The 20,437-nt window shown below is 41.7% G+C and overlaps 1 protein-coding gene across 1 annotated transcript; it reads left to right on the plus strand.

Annotated features, from left to right (window-relative positions):
* Window positions 1-544: 544 nt before the first annotated feature.
* Window positions 545-3,112, plus strand: Foxg1 (forkhead box G1). Its single transcript, XM_021179534.2, has one exon. The coding sequence runs from the start codon at window positions 739-741 to the stop codon at window positions 2,182-2,184; it is 1,446 nt and encodes a 481-aa protein (XP_021035193.1). The 5' UTR covers window positions 545-738; the 3' UTR covers window positions 2,185-3,112.
* Window positions 3,113-20,437: the final 17,325 nt, after the last annotated feature.

A 20,437-nucleotide genomic window follows, 5' to 3' on the forward strand; every position in this document is an offset into this window, starting at 1 on the left:
CCACGCTAATCCTGGCCGGGTGGGCGAGCTCCCGCCGGTCCCCGCGGCTCCAGGCCTGGGCCCCGCCACCCCGAGGGGGCGGCGAGCGGGGGGCGGGGACGGGGCGGGGCGGGGATGGGCGGGCCCTGGGCCCCCGATTGGTCGACGGCTAGCCAGACGCTCCCGCACGCCGGCGGCACTGATTGGTTCGGCAGTAGGAAAGGTTAAACCAAAAATTTTTTTACAGCCCTAGTGTGCGCCTGTAGCTCGGAAAATTAATTGTGGCTATAGCCGCCTCGATCGCTGTCTCCTAGCCTCGCCGCGGCCGCTCCGGGACGCGCCCGCCCGCCGCCCGGCTCTCCCCCCCTTCGGGCTGCCGCTGCTGCTGCTGTGACTGCTGCGGCGCGAGGAGGAGGAGGCAGCGGGGGAGGGGGAGGCCGGGCGCGGAACGGAGCGGGGCGCTGCACCCCGGGCGACGGGTTGCTTCTGCCTCTAGCTTCTCTCTCTCTCTCTCTCTCTCTCTCTCTCTCTCTCTCTCTCTCTCTCTCTCTCTCTAATTCTTGAGGGGTGGTTGCAGCTTTTGCTACATGCCTTGCCAGCGCCGGAGCCTGCGGTCCAACTGCGCTGCTGCCGGAGCGCTCAGTGCCGCCTCCGCTGCCCGCTCCCCCCGCGCCCCACTCCGAACCCGCTGGTCGCCCGCCGCGCTGCTGCCCGGCTCCCGTGCTGCCGCCGCCGCCGCCGCCCCCCGACGCCTGGGTGATGCTGGACATGGGAGATAGGAAAGAGGTGAAAATGATTCCCAAGTCCTCGTTCAGCATCAACAGCCTGGTCCCCGAGGCCGTCCAGAACGACAACCACCACGCGAGCCACGGCCACCACAACAGCCACCACCCCCAGCATCACCATCATCATCACCACCACCACCACCCGCCGCCGCCCGCGCCCCAGCCGCCTCCACCGCCGCCCCAGCAGCAGCAGCAGCAGCCGCCCCCGGCCCCGCAGCCCCCGCAGGCGCGCGGCGCCCCAGCAGCCGACGACGACAAGGGTCCCCAGCCGCTCCTGCTCCCGCCCTCTGCCGCCCTGGACGGGGCCAAGGCTGACGCACTTGGAGCCAAAGGAGAGCCGGGCGGCGGGCCGGCGGAGCTGGCGCCCGTCGGGCCGGACGAGAAGGAGAAGGGCGCGGGCGCCGGGGGGGAGGAGAAGAAAGGGGCGGGCGAGGGCGGCAAGGACGGGGAGGGGGGCAAGGAGGGCGACAAGAAGAACGGCAAGTACGAGAAGCCGCCGTTCAGCTACAACGCGCTCATCATGATGGCCATCAGGCAGAGTCCCGAGAAGCGCCTGACGCTCAATGGCATCTACGAGTTCATCATGAAGAACTTCCCCTACTACCGCGAGAACAAGCAGGGCTGGCAGAACTCCATCCGCCACAACCTGTCCCTCAACAAGTGCTTCGTGAAGGTACCGCGCCACTACGACGACCCGGGCAAGGGCAACTACTGGATGCTCGACCCGTCGAGCGACGACGTGTTCATCGGCGGCACGACCGGCAAGCTGCGGCGCCGCTCCACCACGTCTCGGGCCAAGCTGGCCTTTAAGCGCGGGGCGCGCCTCACCTCCACCGGCCTCACCTTCATGGACCGCGCCGGCTCCCTCTACTGGCCCATGTCGCCCTTCCTGTCCCTGCACCACCCCCGCGCCAGCAGCACTTTGAGTTACAACGGGACCACGTCGGCCTACCCCAGCCACCCCATGCCCTACAGCTCCGTGTTGACTCAAAACTCGCTGGGCAACAACCACTCCTTCTCCACCGCCAACGGGCTGAGTGTGGACCGGCTGGTCAACGGGGAGATCCCGTACGCCACGCACCACCTCACGGCCGCTGCGCTCGCCGCCTCGGTGCCCTGCGGCCTGTCGGTGCCCTGCTCCGGGACCTACTCCCTCAACCCCTGCTCTGTCAACCTGCTCGCGGGCCAGACCAGTTACTTTTTCCCCCACGTCCCGCACCCGTCAATGACTTCGCAGACCAGCACGTCCATGAGCGCCCGGGCCGCGTCCTCCTCTACGTCGCCGCAGGCCCCCTCGACCCTGCCCTGTGAGTCTTTAAGACCCTCTTTGCCAAGTTTTACGACAGGACTGTCCGGGGGACTGTCTGATTATTTCACACATCAAAATCAGGGGTCTTCTTCCAACCCTTTAATACATTAACATCCGGGGGACCAGACTGTAAGTGAACGTTTTACACACATTTGCATTGTAAATGATAATTAAAAAAATAAGTCCAGGTATTTTTTATTAAGCCCTCCCCCTCCCCATTTCTGTACGTTTGTTCAGTCTTTAGGGTTGTTTACTATTCTAACACGGTGTGGAGTGTCAGCGAGGTGCAATGTGGGAGAATACATTGTAGAATATAAGGTTTGGACGTCAAATTATAGTAGAATGTGTATCTAAATAGTGACTGCTTTGCCATTTCATTCAAACCTGACAAGTCTATCTCAACAGGCTGCCAGATTTCCATGTGTGCAGTATTATAAGTTATCATGGAGCTATCTGGTGGACGCAGGCCTTGAGAACAACCTAAATTATGAAGAGAGTTTTAAAATGTTAAACTGTAATTTGTATTTAAGAATTTGTAGTAAAGGTGCCCAAGGAATTATATTGGCCATTTATTGTTTTGTCCTTTTTCTTTAAAGAACTGTTTCTTTCCTTTTGTTTACTTTTAGACCAAAGATTGGATTCTAGCAAATGCACTCGGTATACTAAGTATTAAAACAAGTAAACAAACAAACGAAAAAGGAAGGTTGTTTAGTTGGCAACACTGCCCATTCAATTGAATCCGAAGGAGACAAAATTAAGGATTGCCTTCAGTTTGTGTTGTGTATATTTCGATGTATGTGGTCACTAACAGGTCACTTTTATTTTTTCTAAATGTAGTGAAATGTTAATACCTATTGTACTTATAGGTAAACCTTGCAAATATGTAACCTGTGTTGCGCAAATGCCGCATCAATTTGAGTGATTGTTAATGTTGTCTTAAAATTTCTTGATTGTGATACTGTGGTCATATGCCCGTGTTTGTCACTTACAAAAATGTTTACTATGAACACACAGAAATAAAAAATAGGCTAAATTCATATATATCTTGATATTTTTGTCTCTTTTATTAAGTAGAGCTAATTTGCAAAATGCCATTCAACTTATAGGAAATTCAAAGGCTTTTTTTTCAGCCAACCTGGAGTTTAAACTGCTCCTTTAATTTGAACTGAGACTCTAAAACTGAGAATAGTAGTTTTTCCCCCTTTGTGAACAATTTTTACCAAGAACAGGCTACTTAATAAATACTAGCTTTAAATTAAACCTAGGGTTTTCAGATGATATCTTTGTTTTTGTAGATATGCAGCAAAGAAAGGTATTCAATTTTATATGCATAGCTGTTTATTCTGTGCTTATTTTAAAGATCAGTTGATAGAATGTCCTTTATATATATTGTTTCAGGTATTTGTTTATAGAACTTGACAAACTATAAATAAATATATGCATATAGTTAGATATACGTGAATAATGAGCAATATAGTATGATATATAATATATATTATATATGTATATTATATATATATCCCTTCAGTTCAGGTACAATTTGTGCTATGAATGCTGCAAACATTTTTTTTAACTATTTGTATTTATACTTTCTAAGTCAGCATTTATTTTTCTGGCTTTTTACCCACAGTGAAAGAATTCTAATAAAGATGTGCTGAGTTGGATTATAGAGTTACTGAAGTGATCACCTGTTGTAATGATTTATAGATGGATGTTGATATTTATATTTTTAATTACATCAACTTAAAATTCTAGTTATTCACAGTAAAATAGCCTTATCTCCCCCCCCTCCATTTTTACCACATAGAGGTACTTGTTTGATTCGCTTTTTAATATATTTGTATAATTTAATTTACAGATGTGTTTCTTTCGCTTATACAGAACAAATTTTTGGTTTTAACTGCAATATGCATATATATATGAGATATATTAAGTGTATACATACGCATACATATGAAAATGAAAACTTTTTCAAATTGTTTCAGACAGCCCACTCACTATAATTCCAGAAAATAATTAGAAAACCTGAGTTAAAGGTTTAGTAATTAATTGGATCCTGTGGTGATTCTGTGGAAGGCAAGTTGTTCATTTGTTACATTTGTATAGTCTGAAATGTGTTCTGCAGTAATGCAATAAGCTGGCCACTTTTTACAATGGGTCCAGTGAAAAATAATCTGTCCCTAAGATGTTATCAGCAAACACTTAGAGAGTTGCTCAGGGGAAGAGGGGCAGTGAACCTAGTGGAGAAGCAGGTTGGCTAAAATTGATTTTAAATTTAGAATAGCTGATGTTGGGAAATGGGGATGGCTGGGTTGTGAATTGGAGAAAGGAAGAAGGGAGAAGGGGAGAAAGCGGGGAAGAAGGGGAGAGAGATCTTATGAAATTTAAAAAAGCTGGAATCAAATTGAAAAGAGAGAGATGGGCAAAATAGACTAGTTTGATTATCTCCATCTTAATGTGAGAACAGATTTTGCTTAGATATAAGTTTTTTTTAAAAATCTAACAGTTTTTAAAAGTGAATCACACACACACACACACACACACACAAAAGTAAGGGGGGAGGCAGGGAATGTGGGCTTAGGCAAAGGAAATCTTCATTGCATAGCTGGGAGACAAACAGGGAAAGGCCTACATTTAGATTAGAGGAAAAATAGGATGACTTATTGCTTGCTTCTGCTATGGGCTTTATTTATGGAATAAGTATGTACTACCATAGAGGAAACACAGTATTAACTATCAAAAGTTGAAAGGAAAGCTGAATTCACAGAGTAAAGCTAATAGAACTAGATATTTAAGAAACATTTCTTTAGTGAGTGTTTTCTCTCTGGCCAGCATAAATGAACACTCCATACTTATTTATAATTTTATAAAATGTTTATTTAGAAGATAAAGAAATATAATTTCAATGGCAACATTTTTGTACTTTCAAGTCCATAATGAAGTTGACTTTTTGTATTTATGGAACTAGATATTGGAGTACAAGTGTGCTTTAGCCCATGTCTAATTTACTAATATAGAGGATGTGATTGGGAGTTTGTTTATTAGGCTTCCTAGACATAAGCAAGAATGAATATATATATATATATATATATATATATATATATATATATATATATAATTTGGTAAAGGCTTTTCTGAAGCCCAGTCTATGAACATTTTTATTTCATTAATTTTGATATGACTGACCCTCCCTCAGGATATCCTCCTTTAAAAATGACAATTTTCTATGGCATTGATACATTTAATTTTGCTTCAGACCTGTTACAGTGTTTTACTGTGTATTGTCACCAACTTTTTGCTGATTGCAATAAGTTCAGTCCAGACGAACACTTCTAAAACCCTTTGGAGATTATTTTCACGTAGACTTATATTGCTTAAAATGAAGTAGAGACTCACCTTTTTGAAAATGATCACGATTTAAAAATTAAAACTCCAAATTGTAATATTACAGATTTAGTATTTCAATTGACATAATTGAAAGTTAATGAAACTGTTAGTACATAAACACACGGAAATGATTTAAAATGCAACAGAAAGGGAATTTCTTCCAAATATTTTCTTCCTATAATTGCAATACTGGAAATCAAGTTAGTCTAAAACTGTTCAATACAAGTGTTCTGATAATGAAGGTAGTCTTCCCATGTCTTCTATGGCTGGAATCATAGCAAGGGCAGAAAGGAAAAAAATCTGTCCTGAAGTGTATTCATTATAATATGTATTCAAGTTGGTACATATTTCACCCCAAAGACATGGGCACATAAAATATATTCGAAGTCTATATAAAAATTTGATTTTTACAACATGTATTTTCTACTTTCTCATTGAGGATTTTGCATGCATTGAGATAATTTTAATTTTGATAAATTAATTTTGTGAGAAGCTAATGTAGTTGGTTCTTTTTAAGGCTAAAAGCCTATTGGAGAATTAGGCTAACACAGGGTGAAGGTGAAGATCATTACAGGTTTCAGTGCTGGCTGAGATGGGTGGCTGAGGTTGTGTTACTGTGTCTAGAGGGGCGGGGTTCCTGTACATTCCGACTTCAGCAGATAACCTGGCCCCAGCCATGCTCCAGCTTCTCCAGACAGATGGAAATCTCCAGAGGAAAATCTGCACAGCCCTTCTAAGAAGCAGGGTAGGTAAACATTGAATTTTAAATTTTCCCCTCATTATACTTCTACTCAAGGCCAGATCCTGGAGTTACAAAAAGAATAGTGGTCATCTAAATTCTCTTTAGCAACAATATGACTGAGTTCTTCCTACTGTAAGAGTTAAAGGGTATTAGCGATCTTCCAGATAGCTGGAAAATCCATTTTCGATTTTTCTTTTGCTTCCAATTTCCCCACTTTTCTCTCACCCCAATTGCCCTGCCTTACGATTCCTCCAGGAACTCCTCCCCTAAGCTCCAATAGTTAAAACTAAGCTATCTTTTAGTTTCCAGTTCCTAAATTGGCCCTTTCCCCCACTCAGTTCTTGAAGACTTTGTCCAGGAAATGTAGGCCCAGGGGCTCTGGGCTGCGAATATATGACGTAGTGTTATGTTTTGTCTTCCTCCCTCCCTCCCGATTTGGTGCCCCCACCCCACCCCCCAATCCAAGGTTCTGCTCGATGTTGTCGGAAGGCTGCTGAGGACTTGAGAACTGTGAACACTCTCACCAGGAGATCGGTAAGTGAAAGTCTTCCCTGCCGCACGTGGTGGTGGGTGGTTAGCGTTAGCGTGTCCCACAGGCTACTGTGGATGTACCCTTAAATCTAGACGCTTGTAGGCTTAAGTGTTCTTTTTTCCCACTTGGAAATTGTTCCAAGCGAATAGATTCTCACAACCATAGGTGGAAGAATGCGTGATTTGTCCACGTGGACAGAAATCATGGTGGATGCCTAGGTAAAGAGGATTTAGATACTTCAAAGAAGGAAGAAAAGAAGATAAATTTATATGGAGAAGGCAATGGGATACTCTAGTGTGTACAGCAGTGTAAGGTATTTCGTTTAATGGAGATTTCTGAATTTCATGGCTGCTTCAGAGAACAAGGAAATTTAATGTTCAAACCTGGGATCGTCGGCATCAAGATGGTTTTTATATCATTAAGAACCAATCTCTCTCTCTCTCTCTCTCTCTCTCTCTCTCTCTCTCTCTCTCTCTCTCTCTCATGCTTTCTTTTCTACTTTTACACTGGCATTGCCAGCCTCACCCAGTGCGGGCCCTCTTTCCTCAGCTCCTTTGGCTGTGTCAAGCTAGGGTCTCTACAGGACCAAACCGATCTGGTGCAGGTCGAGTTCAGAGCCACTTGAGAGGAGACTTCTTGGTCTCACAGAGGAGGAAAAAAAAAATCTAGGGAAATGAGCACCGTTCTGGGCTTGACTTTGTCCCTGTTGGGAATAGCTCAGTTCCCGGCTTTGGAAATCTCAGGAAAATAATTGATTTTTAATGCACACTTAGGAGCCAGCGCTGTATGCTCCAGAGTCTGGTTGTCCCACGGTGGCTGCAAGCGCGCCAGACTCTGGCTGACTCCTCCCGAAGCTCCGGAGAGAGGCCGGGCTGTGGTGTCCGGATGGCCTGCCCTGGCCTCTGGACTCGGACTGGCTTTGGAGAGGGCGCTGGGCTGGACTCCAAGTAGAGCGGCAGGATTCGGTCCGGAGTTGAGGTCTCGGGTTAGGGACTAACAGCAGAAACGTGTACCAGGCAGTAGAGCTAGCTGGGGCTGCTCCGCTGCAAGGCCTGTCGTTCTGGGCCCGCGTTCAGATCGCCCTTGCGGGCCTCCCTGCCCAAGGAACCGCGCTGCTGGCGAGCAGCAACGCGAGGGCGCTCTAGCCCAGGACACCGCCGCCGCTTGGGGAACTGGTTTCCCAGAGCTGCGGCCGCAGGCTCCCCTACCTTACCTTCCTTCTTAGGGATCTAAGATCCTTTCCCTACTCCTAAGAAGTTGTTAGTTAGTCTTTGTTTATGGGGTGCAGTTTCAGATCTCAGCACTCACCCGGTAGTTGGTAAAACTGATTTTTCAATAGTCTTTTATTACGTCTATCTCCTTCTGGTTTATTGCCCACGCCTCCGTTATTCGGGTAGGAAATTTCCTGAACGCTAGGAGCAGCATGGAGTTAGGGAGACAAAAGCGGGCTGGGAAGCAGATTACCGCGGAAGCGCGGAGAATCGCTAGGAATTATCTTCCTTTTGGAAGAATTGAAGGGAAGAGATGAGAAATGCAGGGGGATGCTTCCACTTGCACCTCCCTCTTACAACAGTCAAGCTTAGTTGTTAAGCTTCCACGTCGCTGCTGCATCCTGGCCCTTTAGCAAAACTTAAAATAGGCAGAAATCCCGAGGCCGTGATCCGAGAAGTCACTTATGATAATAACAAATAACTCAGAATTCTGCCTGTAAGTCTGTAAGGAGAGATGGAATGGCTTACATCTTTTCCGGGTCTGTGGCCTAGAGAATTTCAGAGTCTTTGGCATTGCGGAAAAGCCCTCACAGGAGGAAAGAGCATATAGCTCATGGCGAAATTTGCAAAACTTCGGGTGGGTACTAAAGAGCATGTTAAATAACTACACGTTTGGATATTCATTTTCGGCTAAAGTTGAATTTTCCTATATTTATAGAATCCCGGGTTGAAATAGACACCTTCATTTTCGTTCCTCCTCCTCATTTCCTGTTATTGCTTTCCTCTTTGTGTGCTTTAAGGAGCAAAGGTATCTTCCTGCTTAGGCAGATACAGTTTGTTTGTTTGTTTTAATTTGATTGAAAAGGAAGACTGAAAACTGTAATGGGGTTAGAGAGAATTGTCTCTCGGTTGGTTCTTTCATTTTCTCATGACTCTGAAATTTAATGACCTAATCATTGTTGTTTGAAGTTAAATTATCTGTTAAATTAGCCCTAAACAATAACTGATGATATTTTTCCTTTGGGTCTGGTTGCCCCTGAATGCTTGGCTCTAGATGGGTATGGCAGGAGTCAAGAAAAATCCTTGATTGTGCAATATTATAAAAATAATCAGTTCACGGCTGATGTGCAATGATGTTATTTCTAAGTTGAGCATTATAAGTGGGAAATTCTTTTTCAAACTTGTGAATAAGGCTCATAGATGAAAAAATATGAACACAATTCCCATTAGTATTCAGAAGCCAAATACACACCTCTGCCTGCTAAGAATTTCTCACAAACGAAAAATTAGCTATATGGAAACTTTCAACATTGTTTTAGGTGTGTATTCTAGAAAACTAAAGTATAGCTATTTTGTTGAGTCTGATATATGTTCATTTTGTATTTATCGTACAAAATAGCCTTGAAGTAGTGCATATTTTCCTCTTTTTTCTCCCATAAAGCTTATGTGGTCTCAGGAGAGAGCGTGTTCATGCCTATTGGGGGATCAACACCTTTCTCAGTTGCTATATTACAGGTAGCCAAAGAATCTTTGAACCTAATAGTATTCCAGGATCTGAAGAAACTTTGATAATAGGAAGAACTATTGTGTTTGCTCTATTAAAATGTGCTGAATGAATAATTAGAGACTGGGATGAGTGTTGAAAAATTCAGAGCAAGAATAAGGTGGTAATTTTATTATTTAATACTTCAATAATTTCTATAATTAATAATGTGATTTTAAAAGCTGGCAATGCTTTCTTAGGAAAAAAGAGAGTACTTGGCCAACCTTATCAAAAATATTCTGGGAAAAATTAAGTAGAATTGAATAGAATTGTCAGCAGGTATTGCTCGTTTTTTGTCTTGTTTTGTTTTTATTTATCTATTTCCATTCTGGGAAAAAACTGTTAATTAAACATGGCAAACTCCGATTGCAGGTTGGAAGACTAAAATCGATCATTTCTGCATCAATAGTGTTATGTATTACTACATTGATTTGTGTTCATTTATGCAGAGGTTTCAGCTATTTTCTTCCCATATTTCAGTGTCTCCCTCTTTATTATTGTCACACATTGCCTTTAATGCAGGAGCTTATTGTAGGAAGCGAAAACCCATCCATTCTAAGTACACCTCATAGTGGAGTCTGAGAGTGGGACCAGTTTACGAAATTGTTTATTCATTCTAGCTTTTTTAGTAATTGGGAACCCGCTTCTGCTTAAAGCCTCATGCTGCTTGAGAGCCTCCATTCTTTTCTTCACATATAGTATTGATGTGTTTCAATAACATAGAAAACATGATTTGGTGAGCTTAGGTTTAAATAGAATGGAACTCACAAATAAGACATTGTTTTCCATTGGTTTGTCTGGGTTAGCTTCACAAAAATAAGATAGCCATGTGTTTTCAGCTGTTTTTTTTTTTTAATGAAAAAATAAAGGATGGATCATTTAAATATAGATGTTGGACATTTTAAACAACTGCTAACTCGAAATTATGCCAAGGGTCCTTATCCAGAAAAATAGCCATATAATGTCCTATATATTAAATACATGAATACACATACGTTTTATTAGTGTGCATGTTATTACATCTTTTGAAGATAGTCATATCCTTTACACTAATGCAGCACATGGATAGTATGTACCAGGATCCATCTTAACAGGAAATAGGAGCACCTGAGCCATTCACTGTGTTCATTAAGTAAGAGCCAGGAGTAGGGGGTTGAGATATAACCTTATTTGTGGTCTTCTGTTGCCATTACAAAGTATTAAAAAGTTGCTTGAAAACTGAAAAACAAAAACAAAAGTGGCCTATCGTATTGAAGGCTATTTAATATTTAATCTGCACCACTTTTGTCAGTGTGCAGGACCAGTCCTTCCACTTTCAGATAGGAGCACAAGCACCTAGGGATCCTTTTTTCCTCCTTATTTTAAAAACATTTATTATTATTTATTTGCTATACCTTCCCTTCCCCCTAGTGACTATAAGATATATAGAAAGTAGATCCGAATTATTTTGGGGATCGAAGTGGTTGTCCATAAGTATAGGGACCACAGGCAGGAGGTATCCTGGGATCTAAAGTTTTGCAGAAGATTGAATGGGAGGGAGAGAGAAGTGGGGGAGGGGGGCTACCTTTATTTGCTTCACTTGTTTAAATTCTCTTTTCCTTTTCAAGTCTTTGGAGCTAGGTAGTGAAGTGGCGGTTTTGGAACCCAGTGCTGTAAGCACTCTAAGGAGGTGGAGATTCCGTAGCACCCCTTGTCGGGAAGGATTTAACAGCCAGGGCGCTTACTCACCAACCCCTCCCCGCATCTTTCACGCATGCACCAACTCGTCCTCACGTGCGTGGTATAGTGGACAGTGTTGACTTGAATTGCTCTCTGGATGCAAGCCTTTCCTGTGAATGAACCCGAAAACACTCGACAGGTCGTGAATAATCGTTTTAATGAGTGTGCAAAGTGTGCGACAGGGTGCACCGAGTTGTCGGGTTAAACAAACAACTTGTACTCTGACCAAATCGGATTGTTAAAGTGCAAAGTGATGTCAGTACCATTCCCACTGCCTTTCGGAAATCCACAGATCTGACACGCGGGAGTCCAATTTTCCCCATTAAAGAAAAATAACAATATTTTTCAACCGTGTGTGATCTTCTTTAATATTAACCAGAGCCAAACAAAACCTCACTCGAGATCACAGTAGTTCTACTGAAAAAGCAAAACAAAAGGAAGGAGATCCAGGGAAAGGAATAAGGACACATCAGGAATTCTGGGGGAGAACTTGTGTTTTATATTTCACACATCCTTGGGAATCTATGCGATTGAAACTATTCGTTCAATTGTCTATACCCGAAACGAGTGGGATAGTAGTTTATTCACATGCTAATACTGAGTTTGTACTCCTATGGGGGCTTTTCTGTTAAAAATGTAACTAATATTTAATATGTGTGTTAACCCCATGAGTGTGAAGAAGTGTCAGTCTCACATTTATACTTGGAAGAAAGCAATAAAAAGAATTGCATCGTAAACAACCACAAAGATTAAGGGTTCTCAAGAATCATGCTGCAGTCAGAAAAAGTTATGTTTCTCTCATATTCTTGAAAATATCTACTTAAAACCACCTTCATAGACTCCCTTGTTCTTTCTTATTTTGCTTTATAATTTTAAATATTAAATAAGAAAAGTAAGAAAGTTTCAAAATGTTTATGAGAAGCTAATACTTTGAGACATTCCTTCCAAAAAGTTTGAAGAGAGAAATGTGTAAGAGATTTCTTTGCCTTGCTAGTACCTTCTATATATTCAAATATCAAACAGTATCCCCATGAGGTTTGCAAATCCATTTATGGGTTTCACATAGCTTCTGTACTCCATAACATGGTAGATAAAGTTTGATATTTGGTCAACAGTATTCAGTTCTTTACCAAAGATGGAAAGTGTGCCATAGCCCACTGTCTGTATATTCATCGGCTCTTAACATGTTAATCTGTTCAGAAAGATGAAATGCTAGGTATATAGAAGTCATAAATATGGAACCTCAGACTTGTTCACTTAACTCCTATGTCCTTAGCTACATATCTGTGCATATGTGTTTCTGACCATCTATGTCACATTTGTTTATGCATAACTACGAGCAACTTTTTGAACTAATTGACCTAAAACAGAGAGCTGAGGTATTTGACAAAGTCTTAACAAGCTCACTAAACTTTGATATTATGGTTACTAGTTTTTTCATACACATTTGTCAATTAAACCTCACGTAGATAAAATAAAGATACTAAAATTCTGCTTCCATTATTAAATTTTCAAAAGATAAATAGGGGCTTGGAGATTTTGCCTGGTATGTCGTAAATTTCTGTATCAGATTATATCACAGTATCTTTTGTTATTAAATAATATTTAACAAAAATTTATAATATTTGGATTATAGTTATCATAATGTGCTGATGAACTAGAAGTATTTTAAGAGCCACTGAAAGAAAGTATCCAATTTGGTTTTAGATGTACAAACAGCAAAACTAGAGGGTGCGCCTGTTTTCATGTGTATATGTGTAGTTAAAGAACTATACTATCAAAATATTAATTATATTTGAAAGAGCAGGAACTTATTGTAAGGAAAAGTTTACTGCTGGGTTTCTATTCCATAGAGCATGCCTGAGAGGGGTGAGTTTGTCTCCTTGTCTTACAGTATGCTTCCTTTTCAGAGAGACTCATAAGAGGAGCAGAGAGAAGGAAAAGGCTGATTTGGAGGGCAGAGATCTTATATGCTAGGATGGTCCTGAGCACAGGGAATCCATGTGAAAAATCTGGTGACATGGGGGTCATTCATCGCATCTTTGTTCTCTGCTTTTTTAAAAAAAATGGTTTTTAAGTCTATCAAACAGATTACTGATAATCTGGGCGGGGGGAGAGTGATTGGGTGACTAAAACATATTATCAGTTATCATAGTCTTGATCCCCCAAGTCCTCAATTATTTCACAGATGCAAAAACTTGGTGTCCAAAATTTATATTATCTTCCTTCTAAATTCTACATCGTTATGAATCATCCATGATCATTTATAGTTTGGGCTTAATTACTAGTTCTCAGCCTTAAATTACCAATAAACTAATTAACCTGACTAATCTTCCTAAACTTCCAGTGAATACTATAACAACCACAACAAGAAAAGTAACAAACCTTCAACAATGTTGCCAAATAAACTACAAATAATAACAAACTTAAGTTCCATAGCAGAAGTGGACTTAAAATAATTCTAAGGCCAGCAGGAAGAAAATCAAACCCACTTCAGCCTTAGATTTGTGTTATGTGGGGGGTTGAACATTCAGCCAAGTTCATGCTTTGCTCATGAATGATTTCTGTCTAGATAAACTCAAGTTTCTGAAGAAAGACTCCCTTAGTAGGTCCTGGTAAATGTTACTGAGTGCTTCTATATTCAGACTCCATCGTGGCTATGGGTATGTTCCCCGGAAGATGTATGCCATTCTTAAAGCAGTCTGGAACAGAGGTAGACATGTGAAGGGTTCTTGAGTGAGGGCTAGGGTATCTTCTCCCTAGATCACTTCTGGTCAGTAGCAAAGTCCTGGTATTTAGAAACTATGTTCACAAAGGCAAGGAAGTTAATAAGAGAGTTTTAAGTGTCCAGTGAAGTCAGAGATCACTGGATCCACTCTGTAAAGCTAGACATAGCATCTTAGCATCAGTATCCCCTCCCACCCCAGAATGAATTCTTTGGATTGCTTTAGGAACAGGCAGATGTAAAGAAGATTAAAGAAAGTAGATTTAGTGGTAGTAGACTTTGCCCGTGGTCTACCTAGGAAAGCAAAACCCATTTCTCCATGTCCAAGAGATGCTTCTCTGACATCTATCCATGTTGGTTGAGCAAATGGTAACTCAGTCCTAGGTGGAAAAAGTCTGTCGGTAGGTCTACACTTAAACTACTCTAACATCATCTCAGTCTAATATTCTTCCTGTCTACTGAACACGTAGCACCACTTTCACCCTCCACAAAAAGGGAAATTAAATAAAATGAAGAAATTAAAAGGTATGGGGGTTAGATTTGGCATTTGTCAGGCACATGTTAACTCTCAAGCAGGTGGTTTATTATTGCCCCCTTTTCTTGAGAAGAGAGGGCAGCTGGTTAGGAGAGGAAGGGCAGTTGTGGGAAAGAAAAACAGACACCAAGGTAGAAATTCCTTGTCAGTTCAGCACCTATGGCCACATGAAGAGAGATCTGAGTCACAGGATGGATTGGTGTAAGATTAGCTGCATGCATGTGGCCCTAGCAATGTACAATAAAGAAGACCCTCGACTCTTAAAAGGGTAAACAAACAAACAGAAAACAAAAACAAAGACATAAATATCAGTAGCCAGTTTGTGTTCTGGAAACTTTTATTTATTTATTTATTTATTTATTTATTTATTTATTTATTTATTTATTTATTTTTGTGAGATATTTCCTTCAAACCTCAGTGAACACACAATCCACAACAGAAACATTAAAAGAAGGAAGCAGGGGAGGGGACAGGCGCAGCCCCCATTGCTTTAGTTCTTTGTGATCTTTGCTGTCTATGGAAGGAGGCTGAGCACCCTTTACACTTATTTCCTTGTAGCCTTTTTCATTTCAAGGAAAACATTTCCAGTTTGTGAGAACATCATTTCATTACATTTCAGCAAAGAAAGAGGCGCTTTCATTTCGGAGAATAAATTCACTGCAGTGATGCTCAGTTCTCATGCATCTCTGTACGTCTGCAGTGGGATGTGGCAGATTTGGGTGCTAGTAGATCCACATTTCAGTGGCACCTCAGAATTTCTCAATGCCTGGAGTTTAATAGCCCACTGAATTCACCCCAATTCCTCTGTAAATATACTTCTGCATATTTAATTACAATCAAAATAATGTCTTAAGGAGGATATTTTGTTACTATGATTCTTTTATTAAGAATTGTACCTTTTATTAAGAAATAGAACTATCACTTGTTTTAGTAAGAAAATTAAGGGAAGTGATCATTACTAAAACATGGCTCTCAATTCTGTCATTTACTCACTAAATATGGCTTTGGAAGAACTTATTTTCTAATATCTTGTATTTTATTTTATATGACTGAGAACTTCTGAACCAAAACTGGAATGTGCAACTGAGAATAACTACATTTAATGATTCTCTGGTGATGATATTTGATGTAAATAAAAACTGAAAGCATTTATTTTAGTGTTAACAGTATGCAGAAACTCTTATGCCTGTAAAGTTTACAAACCCATTTAATTAAATTAATAAGCTTCTATAGTCCAATAGCGTAATAAAATTTTAGCCAACAGAAACCATATATTTAAACGCTTATTCATATCCAGTGTATGCCAAACTAAATGTACCAAGCATTGCTTATTTCATGCAAATTAAAAGTCAAATAAATATTAGCATTTCTTTTAAAGTACTGGTAATTGAGATTTACTTGAAATCTGCAGATACTGAAGGAAATCTTTCCAGATGCATCTTTATATTGTGAGCAAATACAGATTTTTCTTCCATACTGGGACATGGAGGAGTGAAGAATTAGAGTTGAGTTTCCTGGAATGAAGCTTTTCTTTTAGCAGTAAGCCAAGACATACAAATTCCATCCATTATTCACACTCTATTAAATGAAAGAAACATACATTTTCACAGGCAGGAATAAGCCCAGGTCAAAAAGAATGAATTGTTTCAAATGTTGCTAACAGTTTTTCGCAACAAAGAATTTTTTCAAGGAAGATGCAACCAGATCTGTTGTAACTGGCAAAACAAAACATGAAGGTTATGCTGTGGGGATTTAGTGGCTCTATAGGCTGAATATTTGCGAGGCACAGCATTACTCTGAGTAAGGTTGTGCAATTCTCTTTTATTCTTGAGGACAGGCAGATGCTCAGAGGTGTCTATGTGCAAAGGTCTTGGTTACTGCTAACTTGAAAGATTTTTCAGGACACAAGAGGATAAAAAAGAAAAGCATGTTTATTGTCTTTTAAAACACACTTTCCATTAGGCTGTGGCTTCCAGCCCTGGCTTCACAGCCGGCAGCTAGCTTTCAGGGAAATGGGGCTCGGGTGAGGAAAGGATGGCTAGGAAACCCCAACTTATAACCCCATCAAGGGAATTCTTATTGGCAGACACACTAGGAAATGGTACCTCAAAAAGGGTCGTGGGAAGACAGTAATTTTCTTTAGGTGAGTTTTGGAAAGATGCTAAGTGAAATACTGTTTAGGCGATGGGATTAATCGCGCAGCTTACATCGAATGTGCCGGAAATCATGCTCTGTGCAAATGAAAATGAAGGAGTTTTATGCATATTCTAATTCTCCCTCTTTGGCTGCTATTTTGGAGGAAAAGGCTTCTTTTGCTGATGGTGGGACTTTTTTGTTCTGCACAGGAAATGTGTAAATGAACACATTTTTCCCCCTGTTTTTCCTTTCCATTTCCCTCCTCCACTCTCCCCCTCCCTTTGTCAATAACCACATGTAGTTAGGATACTGAGTTCAGACTCTGATCCCTGACTGCTTTCCCTTTCCAGGTTAGCAGGCAACAGACCCATAGGCAGGCCCTGGGGTCATTAGGCCTGGCCTTTGGGAATGGAAGTAAAGTTTCTATAATACTGAGGTGGAGGATTTGTAGTAGCAACTTCGTCTGGAATCTCTTCTCGCTTTAGACCCTACCGGAGCTTATAAACAATGTGGTGGAAGTGCCCTGACTATTAAGACTAGTAAGGGGAGTGAATTTTAATTATACCGTGACAAGCAAGCGACTTTCTACTTCCATTTTCATAAGCCAATCATCTACTGGTGCTTAGTTAATAGGGGCTCTTGCGATCCTCTGGCGGACTTTGTGCAAACTCCTGAGCCGAGCTAGTGAAGGGTGTGTGGAGACTGAGGGCGGGAGAGAGAGGGTTGCTGAAAGGAAAGGGGTTGCTCCCTCCATCCCCTCCTGCGCTGGGCAGGCTTTTCAGAACTAATTCAGGGTAGGGCGGGGCGAGGGAAGATGCCAACAGACTTGAGTTTCTCCCTTTTCAGTCTCTGGATAAACAAAACCTCGGGAACAATCTTCTTCCCAGTTTAGACTGAAAAGCGTGGCGCGTCTCGAGCCCGCGCGCTCCTGCGCTCTACCGCGCCTCGGGAAGCAGGGCGCAGGGCTCCACGGCCGGGCCGGGCCTCCGCGCTCTCCTCGCGGCCCTAGGGGAGCCTCCCGGCCCGGCCTATTAGCGCTGGACGGTCCGCGGACCCAAGGACCCTCGCGGCCGAACCCAGCCATCCTCCAGCCCTGGATCCCCGAGCTCGGACGCAGCTCGCTAAGGCGCCTGGCGCCGTCTGCCAAGTGCCCGGAGACCCTCCGGCCGCGCGCCCGGGGCTCCGCTTGGAGGAACCGCTGGGAAAAGCCGGAGCGGGCTCCCGGAGAAGACCTGCGGCGATGCCGCCGGGGCCTGCAACCCTCCGGCGGGCTTCTCGGTCGTCTAGCGGCACCGCCCCTCCTCCCCAGGTCCTCACCGGACCTTCGACCAGCCCGGTCCCCGGCCTGGGGGGTTCGCTCCCCTCTCTCGTCTCACACCAGTCACGTGGCTGAAGGGTGGTTTGGGCACCGGGTGGCTCTTTCCTCCTGGCTGGTGGTGATGTCTTAAACTTTTCCTCTCCAGTTGTTTTTATTTTCAGCTTTCTTTAAATGCCTTCACTTCCTAAGTGAGCAGAAGGGAGCTCAAGGCTGAAAGAAAAGGCCCAAGGAAATCACTTCTGGCTTTTCAGACCTTTTCACTTGCCCCTTTCTCCACCGCGGGCCCAGGATTCACACCAGCAGCTGAGGTTTAGACCTCTTCCTTCATTGGGGCCTAGACCAGTGTCTGCACTTAAGCCTTCAAAATAAATGGCTGGGTAAGGGATGGCTTCCTTAGGCAGGATGCCCTCACTTTGAGGGTGCAGCTTTTTTTTTTTTTTTTCCTTACTCAGCTGAAAGGCAGATAAACACATATGTTTTATCTTGGTGTTATTTATGAAGCTATGCCCCCAAGGGGAGCGGCTAAAGTTTTGGAAATATTTTTCTTGGTTATATATATATATATATATATATATATATATATATATATATATTATATATATTCACAGCATATATATATGCTGTGAATTTTAGGATGATGAAGTTAATCTTAAGGCATTTCCTTTACATTTTGCTGTCTTTTGAAAACAATTTTACTTCTTTAATAAGAGGTGAAGAAGATCTTGCAAAAGGAAGTTAATCTCTCATAGAAACGACAAGATTTCTTACCTTCTCCTGCTGCTCTATTACAATTGGACCCTTTTTAAACTGACTCACTTTCTTTGTTGTGTCTTTTGCATCATTTAATGATTCTTGTTCTTTACAATAACACTTATCTTTTGAATACCATAAACATTTTTTATAACCAGGCAAGCAATTTTAGGTTTGGAAATTTGTAAGTCTAAATTCAGTCAGTCGATATATATTAAATACATATTCTACTGAGCACCAATTGTGTAACCCATGGACTGTTCCCTAGAGCATTTTAGGTCCCACTCTCATTGATTGTAAAATAGTGAAATTATATAACCAATGAGCTAATAAGCATGAAACTAATTTGAAAGGTTATAATTGCTAATCAAATGTAAAGCATATTTATTAGCATCATTATTAAAAGGTGCCAGAGGGATACAGATAAAACCTGTTCCTATCCTCTGGGAACTTACAATCTAGTTGGGCATAAATAATGAAATGTAAATTGATAGAAATAGCTACCAAGCAATGTTCAGTGTCTGGCATAGTGAAGACAGTCAGAAAATGATTGCCTCACATTAATTTGTAGTTCTGCCATTCTTTTAACAGAAATACAATACTGTAAGTAAAGGAAGGATTAATTAGGAACATTTTTCATGTAAAATGAATTTGTCCTTCATAAGTCACATGTGAAGACTGGGAGCATATAAGCAGTTTGTATGTGAGGGATAAGATGGTATTGAGTGTGGGATATGAAAAATCAACACACAGATGAATGGGTAAGAAAACTTACAAGACCTTTATTATTGGCACATTTCTATAAAAGTTTTTAATACTTAGGTATATGCATGGAGCATATTCACGTGAATGAAGGTACACGTGGAAGTCAGAGGAATACAGATCTCTCTGAAGATGGAGTTACAGGTGGCTGTGAGTCACATACAACATGGTGCTGAGAACCAGACAGGGTTCTCTGGAAGAGAGGCATTTGCCCTTAACTTCTGGGTCATCTTGTCAGCCCTCTCATACTTACTTTTAAATGATTCTATCTAAATACCAAACGTAAGGAAAATGTAAGAGGAATAAGAAAAGATTCAGGTAAAATTCTGGAGCATGATATTGCTAGAGAAGGCTTCTCAGCACGGTTACCACCGGATCCCTGACTCTGGTTTGCGTACAGTGGAATTTACACTGAAGTGATAAACCCAAACATGAGCATATATTCAAATACTTGGAGAGCTATATTACCCTAGAATCATATTACTTACCACTTATGCTTCACTACCAGCAGCAATGGAGAGGACTGATGTAGATGTGTGGGAATAAATCTTGAGATATTGCTAGAGACTGAGATCGAGAGATGGAGATTGAGATACTGGCTAGGCTCAAGTTGTATTTTGCATTTAGCATTTATACCTATATTCATTCAAAGCGATTTTCAACTATGAATGAATTTGTCCTCTTACTGTATCCATCCTCTCTAGATGTTTTGGTTTTATCTACAGAAAAAGTTAATTATAGCAACTACAGGGGTTGGGGTGTCATTGTCATCTGGTAGGCAAAGTTGCTGGATGCTACTAAGCACCCTTCAAGTCATATTTTATCCCCACACAACCTCAAATTTTTCTATCCAACTTATCACTGGAACTCAGGTTAAACAATCTTCAGGCCTGATAATATTTTGGATCACTACACCGGAAGTCCTTGGATTTAACTTTTATTTTAGTAACGTTTTCAATTAAAAAACATTACTGTTTTACACAGTAATATATATATATATATAT

Source organism: Mus caroli, chromosome 12 (genome assembly GCF_900094665.2).
Source record: "Mus caroli chromosome 12, CAROLI_EIJ_v1.1, whole genome shotgun sequence".
Classification (NCBI taxonomy): Eukaryota; Metazoa; Chordata; class Mammalia; order Rodentia; family Muridae; genus Mus; species Mus caroli.